General features: G+C 48.3%; 2 protein-coding genes across 4 annotated transcripts in view; one reads left to right on the top strand and one right to left on the bottom strand.

Moving 5' to 3' along the window:
* CD99L2 (CD99 molecule like 2) overlaps window positions 1–12,934 on the top strand; it is a 35,282-nt gene extending 22,348 nt beyond the window's left edge. Inside the window, exons 4-11 of one of the 2 annotated variants that reach the window (XM_062006825.1) lie at window positions 766–864; window positions 1,483–1,557; window positions 1,985–2,077; window positions 4,213–4,275; window positions 5,227–5,259; window positions 5,347–5,466; window positions 8,691–8,756; window positions 9,207–12,934. In XM_062006825.1, coding sequence (XP_061862809.1) covers window positions 766–864; window positions 1,483–1,557; window positions 1,985–2,077; window positions 4,213–4,275; window positions 5,227–5,259; window positions 5,347–5,466; window positions 8,691–8,756; window positions 9,207–9,271 — 614 coding nt within the window. In that variant the 3' untranslated portion in view covers window positions 9,272–12,934. The remainder of the gene's footprint in view (window positions 1–765; window positions 865–1,482; window positions 1,558–1,984; window positions 2,078–4,212; window positions 4,276–5,226; window positions 5,260–5,346; window positions 5,467–8,690; window positions 8,757–9,206) is intronic. The other variant, XM_062006826.1, reaches the window with a different exon arrangement.
* A 2,494-nt stretch (window positions 12,935–15,428) lies between these two features.
* Window positions 15,429–23,054, bottom strand: part of MTMR1 (myotubularin related protein 1) — a 36,599-nt gene continuing 28,973 nt past the window's right edge. For both annotated transcript variants that reach the window (XM_062006398.1, XM_062006399.1), the window contains one exon: window positions 15,429–16,652. In XM_062006398.1, coding sequence (XP_061862382.1) covers window positions 16,488–16,652 — 165 coding nt within the window. In that variant the 3' untranslated portion in view covers window positions 15,429–16,487. The remainder of the gene's footprint in view (window positions 16,653–23,054) is intronic.

Raw genomic sequence — 23,054 nt, 5'->3', positions numbered from 1 at the left:
CCTTTAAATTCACCCAAGTTTCATCCCCAGCAGCTCCTCTGGCTCAGTTCTGGCCAAACATACCTACTTAAATATAGCACAGTCACAAGAGCCATGAGTTGCTCAGCCTGATAGAAACTGCAGCAGGGAAGGGCTCAGAAGTGAATCCATTCACCCCTGCATGAGAGTTTTGGCACAAATTTAAGTAAATCCAACTGCCTGTCTCCTTGGCCACTGTGCTCTTTGCCACTTTGCCAAGTGCCAGAAGCACACACAGGACTTGAGCGTTTGGATCGCAGCCCAAACGAGAGGCCGCTTCATCCAATAAACCTTCCCTGGGAAATGGCCACATGCCGAGGCTGAGGCCTCATCTCAGCCAGCTGCTTCTTCCCCAGAGAGTGCTTTTTGGATGAGTGATGGCACTGAGGTCCTTCAGGGCAGGTTCTTGTGCCCTGGCCCCTCTCCTGCACACCACATAGCCAAGGGTCATTCATGGGTGGCCATGCAGGGAGCAGAGCAAGTCCCAGACACTGCCTCAACCCTCACTGCACCTTCCTCAGGGGCTGCTGCAGGACACTGGTGAGTATCCCTCAGAAAGCATTATTTTGGGGCTGAGTGGGCAGCAGACGGGGAGAGTCAGATGGTGGCCAGGCTGGTCTGAAGGCAGCCGGGTTGGGACTGAGCAGTGAGTGCAGGTGGATGCCCTTTGCAGCTCTGTGCAGGTACTGGTGGCCTCTGGCAGCCCCGCAGATGCTGGGGCTTTGAACAACCCCTTCTCTCCTGCAGGAGACTTTGATTTGGCTGATTTCTTTGACCCTGTTCCGGAGACTACCACCAAACCAGCCAAGCCGACTGCAAAGCCCTTCCCCAGGCCAGGGAAGCCAGGTACCACAGGGGTCCCCAGGCAAGGGGCATGGAAATGCTCCCCAAGGTAACCAAGAGCCATGCTGGCAGCCAAGCTGGGGTCAGGCAGTGACAGATGAGCAAGTTTTGGTGACCACCAAGAGGTGGCTTTAAAAGGTGATCAACTCCTGCTTTGCTGTCATTGCAGAGCTGGCAACGGAGATGCTCCAGGCTCCGGCTGATGTCCCAGAAGGGTTGGCACCAGCACTGTGCCATCCTGTCTCCCTCACTACCCACACACCCCTGCCCAAGCCATCAGGGGCCTTCACTGAGCAGCCTTTGTAGAAGTTTTTAACCAGGACAGAGCCATTGGCTGTTGTTAGAGGGATTTCACAGACAAAGTACCACATGCCACAGGTAGCCTGGGGGGTGGCACGGAGCTGCTCTTGCACTGGCACAGCTCTCAGGAGCGGGTAGTAGCATGTGTCTCACTGGCACCATGGTTAGGACAATGTTTCTGGCAGCCCTCCCTGTCCCCTTCCCAAATTCAAGCCCTGTTGACACATGCCCTGGTGCAGAGGATCCCCTCCCAGTGCTTGTCCAAACATGTTTCAGAGGGTAACATCATTTGGTCTCCTTTTTTTCCCCCCCATCCTTCAGACAACAACATTTGGGATGTCATCCGCACGACCAAGCAGCCAAAAACTACAAAGTCCCCCCCCAAGTATAAGCCAGGTGAGTATGAGCAAGGTGAGCTTCACCCTGGCCCTGCTGCCAGCACAGGCAGAGGACTGGGGTGTGCCAGGACAGCAGCACTGCCCCTCACCCTGGGATTTCCATCCTCTGCTCTGTTTGTTCACGTGAAACACTGAGGGAGAGAGAACAATACCAACCCACAGAGCTCACGGGGTGTCTGGCATTGCCCTGTGCTTCCCTGACGTCCCAGCCACTCCTGCCCCGTTTTGCATTCCCCTGCCTGTCCCAAAATGGGGTAGGGGTGGGAGATGTGCCACCACACTGCACAAGGAAACAGGAGGTGCTTGTCTCAGGGGCCTCATCTCTTTCCTCAGCAAAGCCCAGCAGTTCCTCCATTAATTAATTAATTAACTGCAGGCTCCCCCAGCCTGTGGCCAGCACTGCTAACCACTGTGTTGTTTTCTAGGAAAGGATCCTATGGATTTTGACTTGGCTGATGCCCTTGATGATAAGAATGATGGGAAAGGTGATAGGAGGCCAAATGTAAGGCCAGGTGAAGGTACGCTGACTTCCCCTCTCCATCCTGCCTGCCACTGTCCATGCTGTCCCCAGGACCTGCAGGACATCCTCCCCAGCCTTTCCTGGGAACAGACTTGCTGCTGGGCAGCATTCCTGCCAGGCAATGAGGGAAGCTGAAACAGAGATGCTGCCTTCTCCAAGCCTCCTGCCTGCAGCCAGCACCCTGTGTCCCTGCAGCCAGGCAACCAGCACCCCATGTCCCTGCCCACCAGCACAGAGGAGGGGAACAGCACAGCCCCTTCCTCCAGGGCCACAGGGAGGGCAGGAAGGATCCCTTGCCTCAGCAGTCTTTGCCTAACACCCTGTTGCCTATCTGTGAGTTTCTTTCCCAGAGTCTCTTCTGGCCCATTAAACTGCAGTGATTGTGTTGAGTTCCCCCTCACCCCTGTACCTGACAGCTCTTTAACCAAGGACATGTGCTGTTGAGGTTCACAGTCACTGCCAAGACATAAATCTAGAGCAGACTTCAGTCCTGGCATAACATACACCATGGGCTAGGAGATTTTTTTCTTCCATCCCTAAAATACTCCAGTGAATGAATCATTTGTCTGTGAGGATTGTTCCCTTGAGCACTTGAGCTAGAAAACAGCCTTTGCACAGCTAGTTCATTGATGTCAAGATGCCTGTATACCCTGCTCACACGTGTAATTAATAGTCAGATATTTTATTGGATTGTATTAACTAGGTGACTTGTCTGCACTTTGATGTTGGGGGCTTGTTGAGGTTTCAGACTCCTGCAGCAAAGGACAAGGTGTTGGACCACTGGAAAGCAGCACCAGTCACAACCCAGCACAGGCGTTGCTGCACCCTGGGCTGCTGGGACCTCTCCAGGTCCTGCCATAAGCAGGGTTGTTTTCCTTTTTATACTCATTATAGCCCATAAATCTGGGTTTTTTTTGTGGTAAGCTGATGAACAAGGCAATCTATTCCAGGCTGGGAAGGTAACCCTTCCCAAGGTGCAGCATCAGAGGAGCCTGTTGCTGCCTCAGCATTGGGTCTATTCTCCCATTGGGTGCTGTGCTGCACCCTGAGGGTCCCTGAGGGACCAAAGCTGAGGGGTTCAGCAGCTCCACTCATTCAGCTGCCCATTCCCAGACTCCATTTCTCTGTGCCCATCCTGCATGAATTAGACATTCTCACTACAACCCTGTCTGAGATAACTTTTCCAGCAGTACTGAGATGTGCTGGTGCTCAGTTCTTCACCTGGAGCTGCCTTGTCCCTACGGGAAGGAGGGGAGTCAGGTCCCTGCCTGCAGCACCCAGCCAGGCTCGTACTGCCAGGCTCACCAGAGGCAGGGCAAGGGCATGCTGGTCCCCAGCAGCATGACCACCACACACACAACCACTCCCTCCTTCACTGCCAGCTGAAGCTGAGCAGCCAAAACATTCCATCAGCTCCAATACATCAGTCAGGTACAAAAGAACACTGTAGTATTTAAACTCTGATTTGGGGTATTTCTTTCAAGTTCAACTTCAAGTCAGTAATTATCTCTTTTGTGGGCTTAAAATAATTTAAGGTTAAACATTTTGTTAACATCTGGTAATTGTGAGAGAAGCAGAACTGCTCCTTGAGTGGTCCTTGTTCTCACTGGGCACAGAGAAGCCCATAGTGGCTGACTGAGAGCCACTGGATTAAATGAGGGTGCAAATTCCAGCTGCACAGAGAATCTTAGAGAAAATACCCAAATAAACAGAGCTGCTTCTGTGTGCATGGCAGAGAAACACAACCCCAGGAGTGGGGGTTTGTAGGAGGCCAGTCCCACCCCAGGCTGTCACATACAGGGGTGTGACCCCTGCCCAGAATCCCCAAGAAGTCCCATCTCCAGGCTCTCCTCATCCAAAGACACTCAGTTTTGGGGGTCCCTCCAACCCCAAGCAAGCCACATGTTATTTTTCCTTCCTCTTCTACTGTTTTTTAAGGCCACTCTGGCTGCATCCACCCTCCCAGCAAGGCAGCTTTGGTGCTTTGTTGTGTGAATGTGGCCTGAGGCTGTTGAGAGGGTGAGCTCCCTGGCTGCTGCAGGGCACATGTGATGGACCCCAGGGCTGTGACACCCCCAGGGGCCGTGTCTCCCTTTGGGTGCCAACCACCATTTCTCACCATTGTTTCTAAAGGGTTCTCAGACGATGACCTGGCTGGTGTCCTGGATGGTGGCTATAGCCCAGACAAGAAGAAAGGTAAGTGGTGACCTGCAAATGCATGTTGGCTGTAGCAGGGGCAGCTCAGGCAGTCACCCCAGTACCAGCCACACTCCTGGAGACCCCCTTGGGCAGAGCAGCACTGGCCATGTTGGGGCCATGGGTGGGGAAGGGGGGTCTCAGCCGTGGGGCAGGGGGAACACACAGGGTTGGCCTCCACGGTCACAGCTCAGACTGGCAGTCAGAGGTGCCTGTTTCTGAGGCTCTGCAGCTGCCATCAGGACAGTGAGGACCCACATCTCCCCATCCACTCCAAAAGTGAGTGCCCACCCCAGTGCCATGGCACAGGCCTTGGTTTGCCTTCCACCACCCGACATCCATGGCTGAAACAAGAAAAAGCAGCAATGGGATGAGCCTGTGCATCTGTGAGGAGCCACAGCATTAAATATTAAAAGCAGTTGAGTAAAGAGAACACGACCAGCCCAATCAACATTTAGTCAATCCCTGTGCCAAGGACAAACCACGTTGGAGGCATTCCCACAGCGCTGAGCTCCATGAATTCAGGGTGCGAGTGACTCAGGGAGGGCTGAGCCTTCCAGCAGCAGCAGCTTCCTCCTCCCAGCCCTGTTTTTCCAGGGGAGGTGTTTTAAAACAGCCAGCAAGCCCAGTGAAGGCTGCCTGGCATTGCAGAGCTTAACCAGTCACCTCTCTGGGCTGGCACAAGTGTTTTGTGTAACTGGCAGCGTTTCATTCATGTGCTCCACACCCAGAGCAGCGTGGGGCAGAGGTGAGGGGGTACCTGTCATGCAGGCAGACGTGTCCCCTGCAGAGGGCCCTCCCAAAGCTCTCCCAGGGAGAGAAGCAGCTTCCCCAGCCTGGCAGCCCCCGGGCCACAGTACCAGCCCTCCCCTGCGTGCCCGCTGCTGCCCGGGCGGCCCGTCACGGCGCTGGGGAAGCACGGGCCCGCTGACGGGCTCCTGTCTCTTGCAGGTGCTGGGGGCGGCAGCGACAGCAGCTACGGAGGTGGGTACTGCGGGGCCGGGGGTGAGTGGGGGAAGGGCCCGGGGCGGGGTGCGGTGCCCCCCACACAGCACTGCCCTGTCCCTGCAGCCGAAGCGCCCGACACCGGGACGATCGCCGGTATCGCCAGCGGCCTGGCCATGGCGCTCATCGGGGCCGTCTCCAGCTACATCTCCTACCAGCAGAAGAAGTTCTGCTTCAGCATCCAACGTAAGTCCTCTCCAAGCACCTCGGGGGCACGGGGCAGCACCTCCCTCTTTGCCTCCTGGACCCTGCTGCCATTTTTCATCCCCGAGAGAGGAGGAGCTGAGAGCAGAGCCCTTCCCTCTGTGCCCCCAGCCCCAACCCTGTGTCATTGAGCCCCACTCAGCTCATCAGGCATTGCACAGGCAGGAATCCTCCTGCAACTACAGCCTCGGCACCAGCTGCCATTCTGGAGGCTGCTCACAGCCCCTCACACACATCCACAGCCTGCTCCAGCCAAGGACCAAAACACAGACACCAAACAGGGTAAATATGAAAAAAACACCACTCCACCACAAAACAAACCAACCCAAAACCACCCAAAATCTCGGCAAGAGATAAAAACTCACCAGGCAGCAGCAAGGGAAGCAGAGTCAGCATCTGCAGCTCCAGCAGCTGTAGGCAATACAATACAGCTCATCCACCCACCCGTGATGGGGGCAATCACTGCAAGGAAGTGCAAATTAAGCAGCAAAGGTTCCTGTTCGCTGAACAGGAGCTGCCCCGTCAAGTTCCCCGTGTAAAGGTTGTAGGAGCCTCACCTGGCCGTGGTGGGCTCCCACGGGCCATTATGGGCTGGTTGCAAACAGCTGGAAAAAGCTTTTCTTAAATTAATCAAATGAAATCTCCTGTGAGTCTCCTTTGCTCTGGGGGAAGGGTGTTTAGGGTTGGAAATTTCTGCTGGAATCGTGCTATTTTCCCAGTTGTGCCTAAAACAAACAGGAGCATTTTGGTAAATTAGATCAGCAGGAAAAGTCAACTCAATGTGATGGAATGAAACACCCTTGTATATTCCCCACACTTAAATGATATTTTGGCAAGAATAAATAATTAAAAAAAAGAACAGAGGAAAGGCTTTGATGAGGGAGAAGCTGAGAGACACAAAGCCCCAGAAAGGCGGCAGGAAATTAAAGTTAATTATAAAGGAGGATTAATTTAAGCCATCAGACGTGGCATGCTGGGCTAATGTCAGGCCTTAGATGCATTGCAATGCATGACAGAAATCTGAGAGCCGACAGGCACTGCAAAAGTGGCTTTTTATTGAAACACATAAATTGCGTTTGGTGTTATCCCGGCAAAACACACGTCGGGGAGGCGGCGGCCGCGTGTCGTGGCCACTGGAAGCCCGAGCCAGCCCGGCTGCTCCCCCGGCCCCGCCGGCCCGCGGCTGCGAGGCTGCGGCTCCGGCTCTCGGCTTTCAGCCTCCTCTGACAAGCGGTTGCCGACTCCTCTACGAGTTGTGTACGACGCTGCCTGACATTCTTTATCCCACTTTCCTACGCCGCATGCTCGCTGTGCCTGGGCAGTGCAGGAGCTGTCGGTGCTGCTCCGGCAGCTCCTCTCCTGTGCTGACACCGGGCTTCACCCTTTGGTTTTCTTTTTAATTCAGCTGCAGAAACTCCCCTTCTGTCGGGCTGGGCGGAGGCAGCGGCTGCCCCGTTGCCACATGTGGGTCCGTCCCGCCTCGCTGCTTTCCCCCGGCACCGTCCCCTCTGCCGCTGCCTTTCCCCGGCACCGTCCCCTCTGCCGCTGCCTTTCCCCGGCACCGTCCCGTCTGCCGCTGCCTTTCCCCGGCACCGTCCCCTCTGCCGCTGCCTTTCCCCGGCACCGTCCCGTCTGCCGCTGCCTTTCCCCCGGCACCGTCCCCTCTGCCGCTGCCTTTCCCCGGCACCGTCCCCTCTGCCGCTGCCTTTCCCCGGCACCGTCCCCTCTGCCGCTGCCTTTCCCCGGCACCGTCCCGTCTGCCGCTGCCTTTCCCCGGCACCGTCCCGTCTGCCGCTGCCTTTCCCCGGCACCGTCCCGTCTGCCGCTGCCTTTCCCCGGCACCGTCCCGTCTGCCGCTGCCTTTCCCCGGGCACCGTCCCGTCTGCCGCTGCCTTTCCCCGGCACCGTCCCCTCTGCCGCTGCCTTTCCCCGGCACCGTCCCCTCTGCCGCTGCCTTTCCCCGGCACCGTCCCCTCTGCCGCTGCCTTTCCCCGGCACCGTCCCGTCTGCCGCTGCCTTTCCCCGGCACCGTCCCGTCTGCCGCTGCCTTTCCCCGGCACCGTCCCGTCTGCCGCTGCCTTTCCCCGGTACCGTCCCCTCTGCCGCTGCCTTTCCCCGGGCACCGTCCCCTCTGCCGCTGCCTTTCCCCGGCACCGTCCCCTCTGCCGCTGCCTTTCCCCGGCACCGTCCCGTCTGCCGCTGCCTTTCCCCGGCACCGTCCCGTCTGCCGCTGCCTTTCCCCGGGCACCGTCCCCTCTGCCGCTGCCTTTCCCCGGCACCGTCCCGTCTGCCGCTGCCTTTCCCCGGTACCGTCCCGTCTGCCGCTGCCTTTCCCCGGTCCTGTCCCCTGCCGCTTTCCCCGCGGTACACGAATGAACCCCATCGAAGCGCGGTGCTGAGGTCCTGCCCCGCTTCCCGCTGCGTTTCGGTGCATATTTAGACGCTTGATCAGTGCGTGTCGCGTTGCCTCAGCCGCCCGCTGCAAAGCAGCGCGGCCCCGTCCCTGCAGCGGCCCGTCCCTAGCGGGACACAGCGCTCAGCCCAGCGCTCCCCTCTGCGCCTCTCTCCACAGAGGCCCTTCAGCAGAGCTGCCGAGCGTGGCTCAGGGCCGTGGCACCCCTCACACAGCCTGAGCCCCATCTTCTGCAGCTCTGCCCCGAGCCGTGCTGAGCGGAGCCACCCGCAGCACACCTCACCCCCCTCACAGCTTGCTGCAAACCTCGGAAACTTCTTTGCAATTAAAGAAGGAACTTAGTCAGGATTGGACACCGCACCAGGATCCTGCTTTAGACCGCAGCTCTGCATGACTTAGCTTTGCATGCGAATGACACTTGGCACGGCACAGCCCCCAGTACCCCATCCTGAAGCCGTGTCTGCTCCTCGCCCTTCCGAGTGCCTTAGCACAGAAATTCACCTCCCTGCCTCGCAGGAGAAGGATGAAGCCAGAGACTCAGCAAAGAGAGCAGCTGCTGGGAGCTGTGCCTTGTAGACAAGCCGCTGTGGTCACTTTAAAAGCCAGCAGGGCTTTCTGAGCATTGTTTATGGTTTACCGATGTTTCTGACACCACTGTTAATGCAGAGGAGGTTGCAAACAGGCACCTTGGCTTTTACAGCAGATAGACCAATTACCAGAGTTTTTAAGGCATCAGAGCAAATCATTTTACCTTCTACCCTCCCATCTCACTCTCTTCATTGTTACTTCTCAGAGGGACTTAACTCAGAATATGTGAAAGGAGAGAACATGGAAGCTGTCGTGAGCGAGGAGCCCCAAGGTGAGAGCCTGCCATTCCCTACCCTGTCTGCATCCAGCCACAAAAGCAGCTTTACTGGGGGACTTTCTTAAAGCCCCTCGTGCTGTACTGAGCTGCCTTGTCTCTTTGATGAAGGCACCACTTAAGAGATGATGCAGCTTTTTCTGAAACACCCACCACAGTGTTTTGCCACCTTTATTACACACAAAGGAAAGCTGTGGTAAGAGACCAAGGAGCTCCTGCTGCAAACGAGGCCAGTTGATATTTACCTTTCATGTTTTCAACTATTGAGTGTCTTATACAAGAAAAAAAGCACGATCCTTCTTTCAGTGGCAGATAATCAAGGCTGCTGCAAAGGCTTTTCCAATGTCACAGCCAGCCAGCCAGCACTGGGCACCCATGGCTTGCGTGCTGCTTCCATCCTGTGCTATTGTACTCATGGTTTTGGTGGTGTTTTTTCTTTTTCCCTAGTTAAATACTCAGTGCTGGAAACACAGTCAGCAGAACCACCAAAACAAGACAGTGCGAAGATGTGACCCGGGGCTAGAAAAGAACCAGTCAGCAGCGAACCGAGACCTCATGTGCTTGTAATTTGGCTTTGTATTTAATTTGACTCAGAGCTGTTTAATGTGTGCTTAGGCTTGAACTGGCTTCTTATTGCTCTAGGCTTTAGAGTTGTAGTAGGTGTTTATTTTTTGTAAAGAGGTATATGTTTACAGCCAAATAATCGTGCAGGTTTGATGTCCACTTGTCTGCAAACCAACAGAAGGTGCTTCAGTAGAGGTCAGCTCTCAATTATGGGACAAGGTCTTTTTCAGGGAGCCTGAGAGGACAGAGAAGTGCCTGTCCATAGCAATCCAAAGCAAAACAGTCAAAGCCCTTTGTAAAGCACCTCCAGCCAGCTGCTGCCGTCAGCTGTGGGCACCTCATGTCACTTCTGAAGGCGGTGGGGAGAATTGCACACGTCCTGAGGGTGGACTGTAGGCCTTAGTGAAGCATCATCTGAAAACAAAGTGCCTGTGGGTAGGGCCCCAAGTGGGGCCTTGGAAGGAGGCAGGTCACTCCTTGGTCCAAAGCCAGGAGCTGAGGATGCTTCACCACCACACAGCACTGGGCTTCTACCCAAGGACCCAATTCTCATGCCAAGTCGTAAACAGAGGTAACTGCAGTGTGTACAGTGTTCACTTTTAGCAAATCCCCAAGCAATGCTTGGCTCTCCAGAGCAGAAGGCACAAAGCACTACAGCTTGTCTGTGTGACATCAGATACTTACATTGTCACATGAAAACCCTGCGTGTTTGGATGCTTTCAAGGACAGGTTCAGAGCTTATTCCCACTAGAACAACTTACAGATGTAACAGCAGGTGTCTGTTAAGACGTTTAACACTCACTATGACAGAAGTTGAGTTTAGCAAGGTGGGAGTCCCCCACTTTCTCCTTTTATCAGCAACTTTTGAGAGCACCCAAGGCAGAAAAATGACATCAGCTTCATCCTTTGTGCCACCAACTAAGCCTTAAAGAAGGCAGACTCTGCAGAGAGGGTGGCTCTTCCATCCTTGTCCTGCATGGGGTTCCTGCAGCTTTCTGGGAAGCTCAGCAGGACCCTGTGCTGCCGCTACCACAGCCCCAATCCCCCACGAGCACTCACAACCCTCTTCAACCTTCTGGAAACTTTACCAAGGCCTGACCTTCACCATCCTTCAATAATTTATGCTCCTAATCCCTCCCTAACCCTTTTTTATCGCTGCTAAAATGTGGATACTGCCACTTGCAGATACATTTATCCAAATCAATGATTGCTTCAAAAGCATGCTCTCAAGTGAGGGAAAACTCACTTTGCGTGGTGTAAGAGGCACTCACTGTTTATACAGCAACCTGAAACATGTGCATTTTGTACTGTTTTGCAAATCCCACGTTTTATGGATGTGTAAAAAGAAAAAAAAGCCTTTCAGTTTGCTGTACCAATTCATTGCTTTCAGGTGGGCACAACTCAGAGCAGGCCTTGCCAGGAGGTGAATCAGCCTGGGAGCGTTGCTGCCCTAACAGCTCCATTTGAAAGGAAATTGCCAAGTAACACGGTTAAGTATTTTTGCAATAGCTGCACAATTCCTTATGCTCTTTTCAACACTTGCATTTTTAAAGCCTTACAGTAGCTCTAACAGAACAGCTACAGTGTTTTATGAGGGAGATGAGTTTGGGGGAGACAGTGCCTCACATGAGCTACAACAATATTGCTACCAACTGCTGCTGCTTTGTTTTAGGAACATGTTTGGATTAGGAAACAAAAATATTTAATTATTGTCTGCTCAGAAAGTGGAAACACAGGAGACAGAGCTGGGACACACTCTGTGTTTGCTCACTCCCAGAGAGGGATTCCCACGGAGGATGGTGGTCTGCAGGAGTCGGCTCGTGGCGTGCAGGAGCTCGGGTGCCCACGCAGCCAAGCTGGTGTCTCTCCCTTGCCAAGCACCAGCACCTCTTTTTCTTTCTTAGCCAAACACATGTGAAAAGTGTTGCATGAGAGATGTTTTTAGCAAGTTGTGGTGGGTGCAGTGTTACGAGCTGGTAGCGGCAACCACGAGGAGCCGCTTGCCTGGCATACATCAAGTGACCATAACGCCATGTCTGCTGCCCAGGACTGTGTTTTCTGCAGATGCAGATCATCAGTGGTATGGCATTTCTGTTCCCCTCCCCTCCCTGTTTGTCTAGTTGGCAGTGCAATGGAGAGTCCAGTATTGCTTAGAGAATACTGCACCTACCCCTCCTTTGGGAAACTTACAGTAGAACATAGGAGAAGCACGTGGCTGTGTCTAATTCACAAATACTGAAGTTGGAGGAAAATAAAAAACCCAAACCACAAACCTATTCCACTGAGAAAAAAACACTCAGTTGTCAGAACCCAGAAGTCACTCCTTTCCCCAAGGCCTTTGCTATGACTTATGCCTTAGTGTAATTTCTAGGTATGTGGAAGACCGTGAATGCAACATGAAAGGGAGAACTTCAAAAACTTACAGTAACAGCATTCAGGATCTTTCTCTGGGATTTCAAATAGGAAAATATTGCCAAGTACTGCAGTCAAGGAATTAAACTTGGTTCTTCTCTTCAAATCTGGACAGAAGTCAGAGGCTTAATGTGCTAAATGTCTGTAAAGGCTCAAATTGGTTTTTATTTCAGTCTGTGTCCTTTCCTCAGACCACACTCTGACAAACAGCGAGTTTAAACTTCATCTGTATTTTAGGCATTAGAGCAACTGAGAGGATTCCTCTGGATTTCCCTAGTAGTGATCCAAGTGCTGGAACAAGTGACCCAGCACTGGCCCCTCCAAGTAATTTCATTTAATTAGTATCTGTTCTTTTTAAATCTGGATGTGGAATTTTAAAGAATCCAGCACTTGGGTTCTGTGTATGTGGGATGGACTTGCTCATCCTTTATAAAAAAGGCCAGAAACCACTGGAAAACTGGGATTTTACTTTCTGAGTCCAAAAACTCAATATTCAGCTGTCCTGAGAGTTACTGTACCACCTGTGGAGATTTTTCCTTATCGCAGCTCACTGCAGCTTAACTAAAACTGCGTTTAATGAAATGATTCAGAAAAGGATTTCTCAGTTACAGACAGAACAGAGAATTGAAATGATTTAACAGGCTCTTTTCCTGTTGTTCTACCACTTACTTGCATTTTCCTTGTAGTTTCTTCATTAGAGATTTGGCAATACTGTAGTACTTCCCTCAGTTTAGATTCTTCAGTGAGAATACTCTGACTTGCATTTCAGATTTCTTTGGCACAACAAACTTGGTCCTTTTCATGCCACCCCACTGCTGGACCCTTACAAGTGTTGTACTGTCATTGTCAGCTATTTGTCTGGTGTGATAAAAGTCCAATTAGTCCATAATACCATTGTCAATCCTGAAAAGGTAAGATGAGTCAACAGGCTTTAAAGATCTGCTTCTGCCACAAAGGAGGTTCAGGAACAAGTGAAGTTCAGCAACATTGGTACTGTGAAATCAGAGACTCCTGAAGTCCTTCCTGGAAGCAAGGCCAGCTGTCTGCTGCAGCAGAAGTCCTCTGCACCAAATGAGGTTGAACATTAATGCTGTTAAAATAAGATTCACTTTGTTAACGTTCATGTAAGGATCCTGGGGGTGAAAATCAAGAGTTTGGTTGCCATAGGAGAACACCAAATAAACCAAGTTGACTGCTAAGATGTTTTAGACTTGATTTTTTTGTGGGTTTTGTTTCGTGTGGGACATTACTGCAAGCAGTGGGTGAATCCTGACTGTGCACCGGCTCTTCTAGAGCTACGCTACAGACTTCACGTGGAACAGGCAAAAGAAACTGGACTTTGTGAGGAAACAAGCAGCATTATGAAAACCTGAACTGAATGGTAAAGAGGAAGTATTTGCAGAGACTCCTCAGGCCAGGCAGCAGCCAAAGCCCTGTCAGTGCACGTGTCCGTGGCTGTGCCGCTGCCTTTCGGTTCTTTGCCCTGCCCTGGGGTTTCCCACCGTTTCCCTTCAACTTTCACATCCAGCATATAACGCCACACAGTGCAAACCAAGCCTTTGGCCTCTGTACAGTGACACAGTGCTTAGCCTCACAGGTGAAAAAACCCAGCCCAGGTGGTTTATGTTTCAAACCAGTTACTTCTGACTCACGTTTCTTGTAGGGAGACAGAACTCTTTCTTCCCAACTGCACAAGGTCTGGTAGCCAAAAGATCTCTAAGGTGATACTTGCTTAGTGCAGCAGATGGCATCTCTCAGCAGAGGGACATTCCTTTTTGCTTCACCTGAGGAATACCCTAAATCACCTGTTTGAGTTTGTTCTCTGCTGTGGGGCTCAGTGAACAGGAAAGGGGGCTGTTGATTCCTTATTTCCAGCTCTCAGAGCACCCAGGGTTGTTGGTGTTACCACACAGAGCAGATCATTTAGCGTGGCTTTTCCCTGGAGATAGAGAAATCAAACACTTCTTGTTTAAAGCCTTGAGAGGAAGGCTGCCTTTGCAGGGAACCAAACCAAGCAGATAGGAGTGTTTACCATCTTTAAAAGCCTTCTTCCATCTTAATGAAACAACAACAAAAACTACTTTTATCTTCAGCTCTGAAATAGGACTGAAATGGCACAGTAATGCTGATGATTCACTGAACTTTACAAGTAAAAACCGTTTCAGCTGGTTACCAAGGCTTCATCCTGTTCTGCGACAACAGATTCAGGCTGTTCCCCCTCTCGTGTGTCATTGATAACAGGAAAACACTACAGGTCAAATTTAACTGCCTGCTGTCTTTGCACATTCTCTTTGTACTCAGCAGAGTCAAAACCCCAAAGCAAAAGAAGATCCAGTTTTTGAAACCTAAGTCAATAGTTCTGTCCAAGGTGCATCAGCCAGGGAACAGGGTGCTGCTCTTTCCTCAGACAGCTCAGTACTGCCTCCCTAAAAGATAATGACAGAACTAGTTGTTAATAGGAAAAGCTCTGATTACCAGGAAGCAGACTGAGTCAAAGACAGTCACCTCTTCAAGTGTAGGAGCTATGTGATACCTTTGCCAAATCTATGCTAAGTACATACAAAAACATCCCCTGTGCTTACAGATCTAGCAGCAGGGCCCCTCCCCCAGAGCTCACCCTGCAGATCAGAGAAGACTCGCTGAGCTGTGGTGCAACTTGTGGATAAACAGCCAAGCCATTGAAATAACTTGTACTCTTGTATGCAAAACCAAATTCTTAGCTCTAGGAATCTAAGTTTAAAAGTCTCAGAATGCCCAAGCTAATCCAGTCATCACTTTTACAATAATTATAGAGGAAATGTTATGATTATTAGCCCCAACAAAGAGAAAAACTTCAAAAGATTTTCTTTAGCACTGCATTTCAGAGATAATGTGCTTTACTTGAATATACAGTTAAAATGTCAAGGAAATCCAAAGTATGGAAGACTTTAATTCGGTATCAGCTCAGCTCAACATATTTTGGCAATGTAAAATTCACTGCTGGCACAATGTCTAGCAGAACAGTGTTCACAGGAAAACATCTTTCACTTATTTATGAAAAGCCTGAGGCTGATTAAGGGACATTGCAAACCTTCCTGAACTTTGTTCTTGTAGGTGAGTATCTACTCGAAAAGCAGTCACTGTAATGAAAAGATGCTGACATACCCTGCACTGCACAGCAAACTTGTGAGACTCAGTACAGCACAGCAGCCTTTCCAGCTGGAGCGCAAAGCACTCAGCAGCTCACCTTGATCATTATCTATATGCTACACATAGGGATGCAGAGAGACAGGAAAGTGCTCTTGCATATTAAGACCAAATGCTCAGTGATAAAGGAATGCTCACAGACAGCAAAACCCACAACCAGCGTGGAGAATCAATGAGCTCCTAAGAACTGGGTGTAATTCCCACCAGCAGAACCTGGAGCAATACAAGCACAAGCCAAAAAGCAGAGCTGCAGTATTCAAGTGCCCTAAGGAGAAGCAAATTCTCAGGAAACACAGCAAGGGAAACAATCCAGGGAAAATGTGCAGCCTGCACCATTTCTGAGCCTTCCAAAGAGGCTGGATCTTACAGCAACCAAAGCTCTCCAATATGAGTATTCTGGGGGTGGGGGGTGAGGGGTAGGGAAATGGAAGGAAGTTGGGAATGGTGTATTTTATATGAAAACACGGTTAAATTACTCACTTTACAGAAAAAAATGCTAGCAGCAACTTAAAAAACAACCAGCCAAGAGGCTTTATTGCGAGAAAACCAATGAAGATCATATTCTTTAAAAACTTTGTCAAAGTCATTACAAGTTAAGGTCTTCAAAAGAGTTTGGACAGGCAGGATCCACTTGCTGAACTTACCAGGGCAATGTGCATCTTGTTGACCATCACACACAGGCGTACAGACGGTCACAGCTTTGCCTCTTGTGTGTACACTTTAAACCAAAACACGTTTAACAAAATGTGGAGCTATACAGACTATACAATTTACACAGCTGGGCCTCCTTCCAACCCCAAATATTACCATTTGCTAGAAAACAAACTTTTACTCTGTACAAGAGCTTGAGGTGAAGAAGTTTATCCCTCGCTCAGGACGCTGAAAACGAACAATAAGCTAAACAGTCAAAAGACTTTATTTCAACTTGTACAAAAGGCATTAAAAAACCTAAAAGACATGCTTTACCCAATATATTACATCATACAAGTCAGTGTGGTGTGCTTGAGAAATCCAGCTTCACTTCATCCACTTTTAATGGCATATTTAGTCAAAATGTCAAACTGACTAACACTGGAAAACGTTTCTTTTCAAAGCCATTTCCAAGTGCATTAATTACCTAAAAAACAACATAAAATTGCTCTAGCCAAAAATAAAAATAGAAAAATATCTCTTACTGAGTGAAACAAGGAGCTCCCATTCAGAAAAACCTTCTGGGTAAGCATCATGTGGCATTTCATCTGATTTTCTCAAGCAGGCATGGTACCCTAGGCAGTGTGAGAGGCATTTCTCTGTCTGCTTGGCAGATGGATTCCTTTTTAGGATGGTTAAATTGTTAGTTGCTCAAAACAAAGTTTAATTTCACAATTGGTGATTTAGCTAGAGATGTCAAAACATATGTGGGAACTGCCAACGAGAAAATACATCACATCTATTGAAGCTCTGTTTGGCCTCATCATGGTAATATCAGACACAGTAAGGCATGTAGATCATAGCAATTACAAGTCACTCATGATCCTTTTGCAATGGGAAAAGCATTTCACCCTCCTCTCTGTATCACCTGATGCTTCACACAGAGGTGTGCACTGGCGTGGCTGAATGGGAAGGAGATGAACCTCTGTCAGAGGAGGAAGAAATGGATCGTGTAGCAGCTTCTCGCTGCAGATCTTCCACCTTCTTCTGAAGCTCTGTCCGGATGGCAAGGAGCTCTTTAAGGTTTTGATGGATTGGAACCTGCCAGGTAGAGAAAGAAAAGGCTTACTTTGACTCTCATAAAGCTACCCTCTCAAGCAGTGCTTCCTCTCCCTCAGTGACACAGGGAATTCAACACCTATGAATTTCAGTGTATCAATATTTAGGGAAAATGTTGAATGTATCAATGAATGTATCAAAAATTGTATCAATATTTAGGGCAAATGAAACATTTAGCAAACTCTCCCTTTCTAACACACAGTTGGCAGGAAATCTACTTGAAAGGCTGTTTGCAAACAGTCTTGACGGGACACCAAACACACTCCAATCAATGCCCCCTCTCTCTTATCAATGCCACTTTCAGCTGAACTTAAAACGCCTTTCTGAGGAACTATTCCCCTGCCTGTTGGGACAGAGCTGATTATGTAAAGAGAGCAGAGTTCACCCAGCGGGCTCTGTACAGAGCATCTTGTTTCTCTTCTAACCAGGCATCTTTCCAAGAGCCTGGCCCCTTCCAGCTTGTCAGCGAGACAAGCGCAGCAGCCAAGTGAGTTGTGCCTGTGGTGGCTCTCCTGGAGTCACACTCCAATAAATCTTTCACAGAAGTGGGTTGTACAGGTTTCTGCCTCCACTTCTGGCAGCACCCCAAACCCACCAGAGATGCACCACTCTGCATCAGAGCTCCAGACGTTTTCACACTGCTCTGGAACATTCAACTACATCACGGTCAAAGGAAGATGCAGAAGGTTTTTGCAGCTGGATTTGTTATCTCAGACAAGCAGAGAGAGACCTCCCCTTCTTCCAAATGCCACAGAAAGGCCCAAACAAAAAAAGTGTGACTGTAAATCACTTTTAATTTACTTTATCCTGTATAAACTCTAATTGCTTGTAGCTTTTGGAAAGAGCAAGATGGGAAAAGGATTTAATTGGGCCAGTGAGATAATCACAGGGAAATGCAGCAATGGGAAACCTGTGGATTAGTAGATGTAAGCAATTTATAGCCTGGCTTCTGGAATGCCAGGCTCCAGGGAACTGCACTCACCCACAATTGCTTCCTACTGCTTAAAAGTGACTACAGGGCTGGGATGCACACCTGGGCATGGAACTTTCACGTGAGGAAGACATCAAAACCCAGAAACCAGAAGGGTTCTCTTCCTGCCATCAACACACAACTGAGTCACAACGTACTTATTTCTTGAATTCTGGCTTTTTTAAGGATGTGCATCACAAATCCACACATTTTATTTCAATCTTTTCAAAACCCAACACGTGTGCTTCTGAGACAGGAAAATACCATTTCATTTCTAACTTTAGTTCTAACTTAAAAGAAGAAAATAGTGTCAAACAATTTTATTTAGCTATATACTTTTTCTCTCGTTTGTGGCTTAGCCCATGAACATAAACTTCAGTGTGTTCACCAAGTGCTGCACTCGTTACCCTGGGAGTCATCAATTCACCCAGCCTGTTGTTTACAGCAATTTTGAAAGTGTAACTTTTGGAGTCTGCAGCAGACAAGTCATTGCACACCACCAAGCTCCCAATAACACCTGAGGCCTGCCTTTACTATGCAATGAATTCCTTTTCTTCTTGCAATCTTCTCCTGCATCCAGCATACAAACTCAACAGCTGAGGTCACAAGCCTACAGACAACAGGCTCCTTCCCTGACCAAGCACAAAGCACTACTGAAAATGTGTACACCTAAAAGCATCACAAAGCAGAGGCTGGTGATAAAGTTTGTCCAAGATGCTGTAACACACACTGTGAGAAATCCAAATTTCAGTGAAGGCCAAGACATTCTGGAATTAGCACACAGACACACACACACACATTTTTGCTTTCCCCAAGTAAAGATCCCTTCCTCATATACTCCCACCCCCGATTTCTTCTGTATGAAGATATTCTCCTGAAACACTGAGGTCTGTAACAGTGATTTACCACTGGTTCCATTAGTCATGCAAGCCCTGAGTCACAGCAGATTTTTACACCTGCTTTCTGCACAGTTTAACCATGATTCAGCATAACAAGCTGACTCCTGTGCAACACCTTTCACACGGGCATCAGCTGGTGTGTTTCGCTGCACGATGCTCCAACACTCACAACAAGCAGTTCCATAAAACCAGCTTTTGGGGAACCTACTGCAGAATCCTTTCAGGATATACTTGGCATGCTATGTGAAGTGATTCAAGCAGAAAAAGTCTCAATCCTTCTTTTACATTCCCCCAGAACATAATTAAACAAGACACATGCTCAAACTTTGACGCAAGTGCTGTTCTCCCCCACACATCCACCTCAAAGAGCAGGACTCTCTTTAAATAAATCAGCTAAATAACAATAATGACATTTTAAAAGTCTGTGTGTATTCAAGTCACACAAAAAACTGTTCAACATTAAGACTGGGAAATTAGGCTCTCAAAAATTAGAAGGTTTCAGAATGAAGATTGCTTCTCCAAACTCAATTCAGCCTTCCTGCACTTCCTTGTTTATTCAGTGCAGAGTTTGATGCTACTCAATTACTGAGCAGTTAGTCAACATTTAGTTTTCTTTGTGGTGTCTAACCCCAGCCTTTATTTATTCTTCTGAGTTTAAAATGCTTAAGTTTCCTTTTTCTGTACTTTCATCTCATGTCAAGAAACAAATGTATTCCTGCATCACAAGAGACAAGGGAATATCCCAGAATCACAATGCTGGGGGTCAGGAGGCATCCCTAGAGATTATCTAGTCCAGCTGTCTGCCACAGCAAGACCACCTAGAGTAGGTCACACAGGAACACACCCAGGTGGGTTCTGAATGTCTCCAGAGAAGGAGACTCCAAAACCCATGTGGGTAGCCCCCTCCTGTGCTCCCTCAACTCAACAGGGAAGAAATTCTTCCTTGTGTTTCTTTGGAACCTCTTCTGTTCCAGCTTGTACCCACTGTCCCTTGTCCTATCATTGGCCATCACTGAGAACAGATTGGCTCCATCCTCCTGACACCAGATATATCTCATATATCTGGCAACACAGTCTAGGCAGGGAAAAGAGTCAGGAGTTTGCCAGCAGTGCTAAATAGTGGGGAAAAGGTCCCAGATCCCTAGGAAGTCTGACCTGGCTCCAGGCATTAACCAAAAAGCAGGTCCTCTAAAAGCTAAAGAAGAATTTACCTGCAAGCACTTCAAGGCAATTTGCAAAATGCTGCAAAATAGCCAAGGGCCACTCTTCACTCAGAACCCATTGGAGGTTCCTGCAGCTAGACCAGTTCAAATGGGTGGGGGTTTATTTTCCTGATTAAGTAGCTTTGCTGCCTATTTGCTTCAAAAGCAGATACTTTTGGTAAGCTTTAAAGACAAGGTACCTACTGCCTATAGTGAGATGAAAACCACTTAGAAAACTGCTAAAGAAACATTCTTTATTGCTTTAAAATGCCGTTGATATGAAATGACTCTTTTAACTGAATTGCCCACGTGTACCTCACCACAGAACCCAGTGTACTGTCACTCTCAGAACATGCCACTTCACAGTTACAATAAATTATTCCTGCTGGGCGAGGGCTTGAGGAAAGATAAAGTTGGGGTTTTCTTAATAACATCCACATAGAGACTACAATTATGCGCCACAATATACAGACCACAGCACATATAAAAATACCTAAACATAAGACAGCTTCATTGCCTAAAAACTCAAACTTTCCTCTTCACAGAATTACTACAGCTCACTTTCAGTATTGATTTTCAGGTTTTCATTCCCAAGTGATCCTTCAGGATCCTGGAGTGCTTTTGGATAGCAAAATTTGTCAACACAAGGATAGGTATGAAAGAAATGATAATAGCTACTCACTTATAGTACCGTCAAGTCTTAATTGGATGGATATCTGCTGTGTATTACTGCACCAGCTCAAGGACAGTCATTGGCATGAAAATTGCTCAACAGTGAATGCGTTTTGTCTTGTTCAGTGAGTACACTTTATCTGTTTTAGCAACAGGGAAGAAAGGCTGCAGAGGAAAATGGGTATTTTTGACTTAAGACTGTTGCTTTTTCAAAACCCTACTCTGTGCACTGGAAAGAACAATATCTTTCACTTGAGCTTTTTGTTCTTCTTCATGAAGAGCCAGAACTCTGGCAGATTTGCTTTTAAAATGTAGATAATGTACACTGATAGCAAAAGGTAATCTGAAATGGTGAAAACAGCAGTTTTCAATAACAATCAATACTTCCACACTAGATGGGGAGGTGTGCTCCTGATGGCCAATGACAGGACAAGGGGCAATGGGTATAAACTGGAACACAAAAGGTTCCAAAGAAATACAAGGAAGAATTTCTTCCCTGTTGAGGTGAGGGAGCACTGGAAGGGGCTGCCCTGATGGGTTGTGGAGTCTCCTTCTCTTGAGACATTCAAATCCAGCTGGATGAGTTCCTGTGTGACCTATTCTAGGTGCTGCTGCTCTGGCAGGGGGGTTGGACTGGATGAGCTTTCCAGGTCCCTTCCAACCCTTGAGATTCTGTGATTCTGGGAAACCAAGTGACACCCCATGCCTGCTGGAAAAGCAATGGCCAGCCAACTGAAATTATGAACCCTACCCTGTGGGAACTGGAACAGAGATTTTTGCTAACAATTACATACAATTCCAGACTCAAGGAAACTCTACATACTACAGGCTGATGTCATTGCTTGTTAAAACCTACAGCCTATTTAGATTTAGGCATCTGACAGATCACAGCAAAGCTTTGAGTGCTTGCTCTTGAAAATACATTAGAAGTCCGCAACATGAAGATTATTTGTATGGTACTAGTTTCTCTTTTCTGTGTGTGCTCTGATGCTGTGCTCATTACAGGACAGCAATTTGTTTTTCCCTTAAATAACTACAGATCCTTTCAGCACACAGGATAAGCAGTTAGTCTGTATTTATTCCATTGAATGCTGAGAGTTTCATCTGCAGATGTAAGTTACCTGCAGTAAATGAGACTCTGGAAATCCTGAGACAGACACTCAGATAAACTACCAGGTACTGTAAGAAACTTGCCTCACAAGAAACTGTGGTAAATGCAGAGATGAAATCTCTTTAGCTAGGGCAACACTCAGCTATCTAACTCACAAGGCCTTTCCCTCTCCTGACATCTCCTGCCTCACTCTTTGATGCAAAAAGATGGACTCAGGACCATGGATGGCAGAATGACGATGCCAAGCACTTCCATAGAAGCACTTCCACAGAAGCACTTCCACAGAAGCACTTCCACAGAAGCACTTCCACAGCCATATGATGGCTTCATTCTGGTGTTAAAGCAAAGGCATGAACATATTACAACTAACATTAGAAATATTACCACTAATGTCAACATGCTGAGAGAGGAAACAATGCGACCGAAGGCAGGTGCCAGACACTAAGTCATAGTCTGCTATGTGCAGAATAAAGCACGGCAGTAATTATGTTCTCCAGTTTATTCTCAACAATTTTTAAAGTGATGTTTAGTATCTTACTTGTTCTTTCAAAAAAAGGCAATATTTTGTGTTTATTGCCACTGAAGTTCAGCTGACATCTAATCACTCAACTGTTCAATGCATCAAACTTCTGCAACGTTACACGCAGTGCAAAAAAAACCCAGCCAGCAATCACTGCAACCTGTTTATGTGCTTTCCACTCATTTCTGTATATACTGAACAAAGTTATTTATTCCTACCTTTTCCTTTCCTTTTTTTTTAAAGCCAGCTGTAAACCTACAAGCAGCCCTTCCCTGGCTTTTCATGGAAGCTCTGAAGACTGCCCTTAGCAGATGATCCCATTCCAGCAGCTGAATTGAATTTCTACGTTATAGATGGTGCTAACCTTATATTCTGGATCAAAGTCCACACACACAAAGAACAGAATGAATTTGAAAAGGGATTTCTATGATATTATCTCCAGCACAGTGGTCAAATTTGCAGAACAGAGCTTGAAGAAAAATTAGCAGGCACAGAAAAATGTGAAAACCCATCAATAAAGCAAAACAACTTTAGGCTCTGTAGTCCAAGGGTTAGGATGTCACTTCCCAGAAGGAAACTAAAACATATCCTAATGGACTATGCACACTTTCTGACTAAAATACATCCTTTTCCTTGCCTCTCACATAGCAAGACCCAGCTTGAATGGAAAGGACCAGAACTTGTGCCTGTGCTCTGAATGCATGAATGCTAAGAGTATATTAGTTCAAAAACACTGGCCCTGCAGAAGTCAGATTCAGGAACATCATTTGTTAGTTTCTCCCCACCTTCCAGAGTTGTCCAAGCAGGTTATTTGTTAACTGATATTTGGCAGCCAGAACTCCCAAACAAGTGTAAATAAGAGGTTTGAACAGCCACATAGAAAAGGAAAGAGAAAATATAGTATCTAATGAAAAAATCCAACTGCATCATACTATCTTATCTATTCCAGACTAATAGGGTCATCTGTAAGACCAGCTGCAGGTATCCACAGAGCACACACCTCTGTATGA

This window comes from Colius striatus, chromosome 13 (assembly GCF_028858725.1).
Source record: "Colius striatus isolate bColStr4 chromosome 13, bColStr4.1.hap1, whole genome shotgun sequence".
Lineage (NCBI taxonomy): Eukaryota > Metazoa > Chordata > Aves > Coliiformes > Coliidae > Colius > Colius striatus.
The sequence above is the reverse complement of the archived record's forward strand: the minus strand, read 5'-3'. Positions and strand labels throughout refer to the sequence as shown.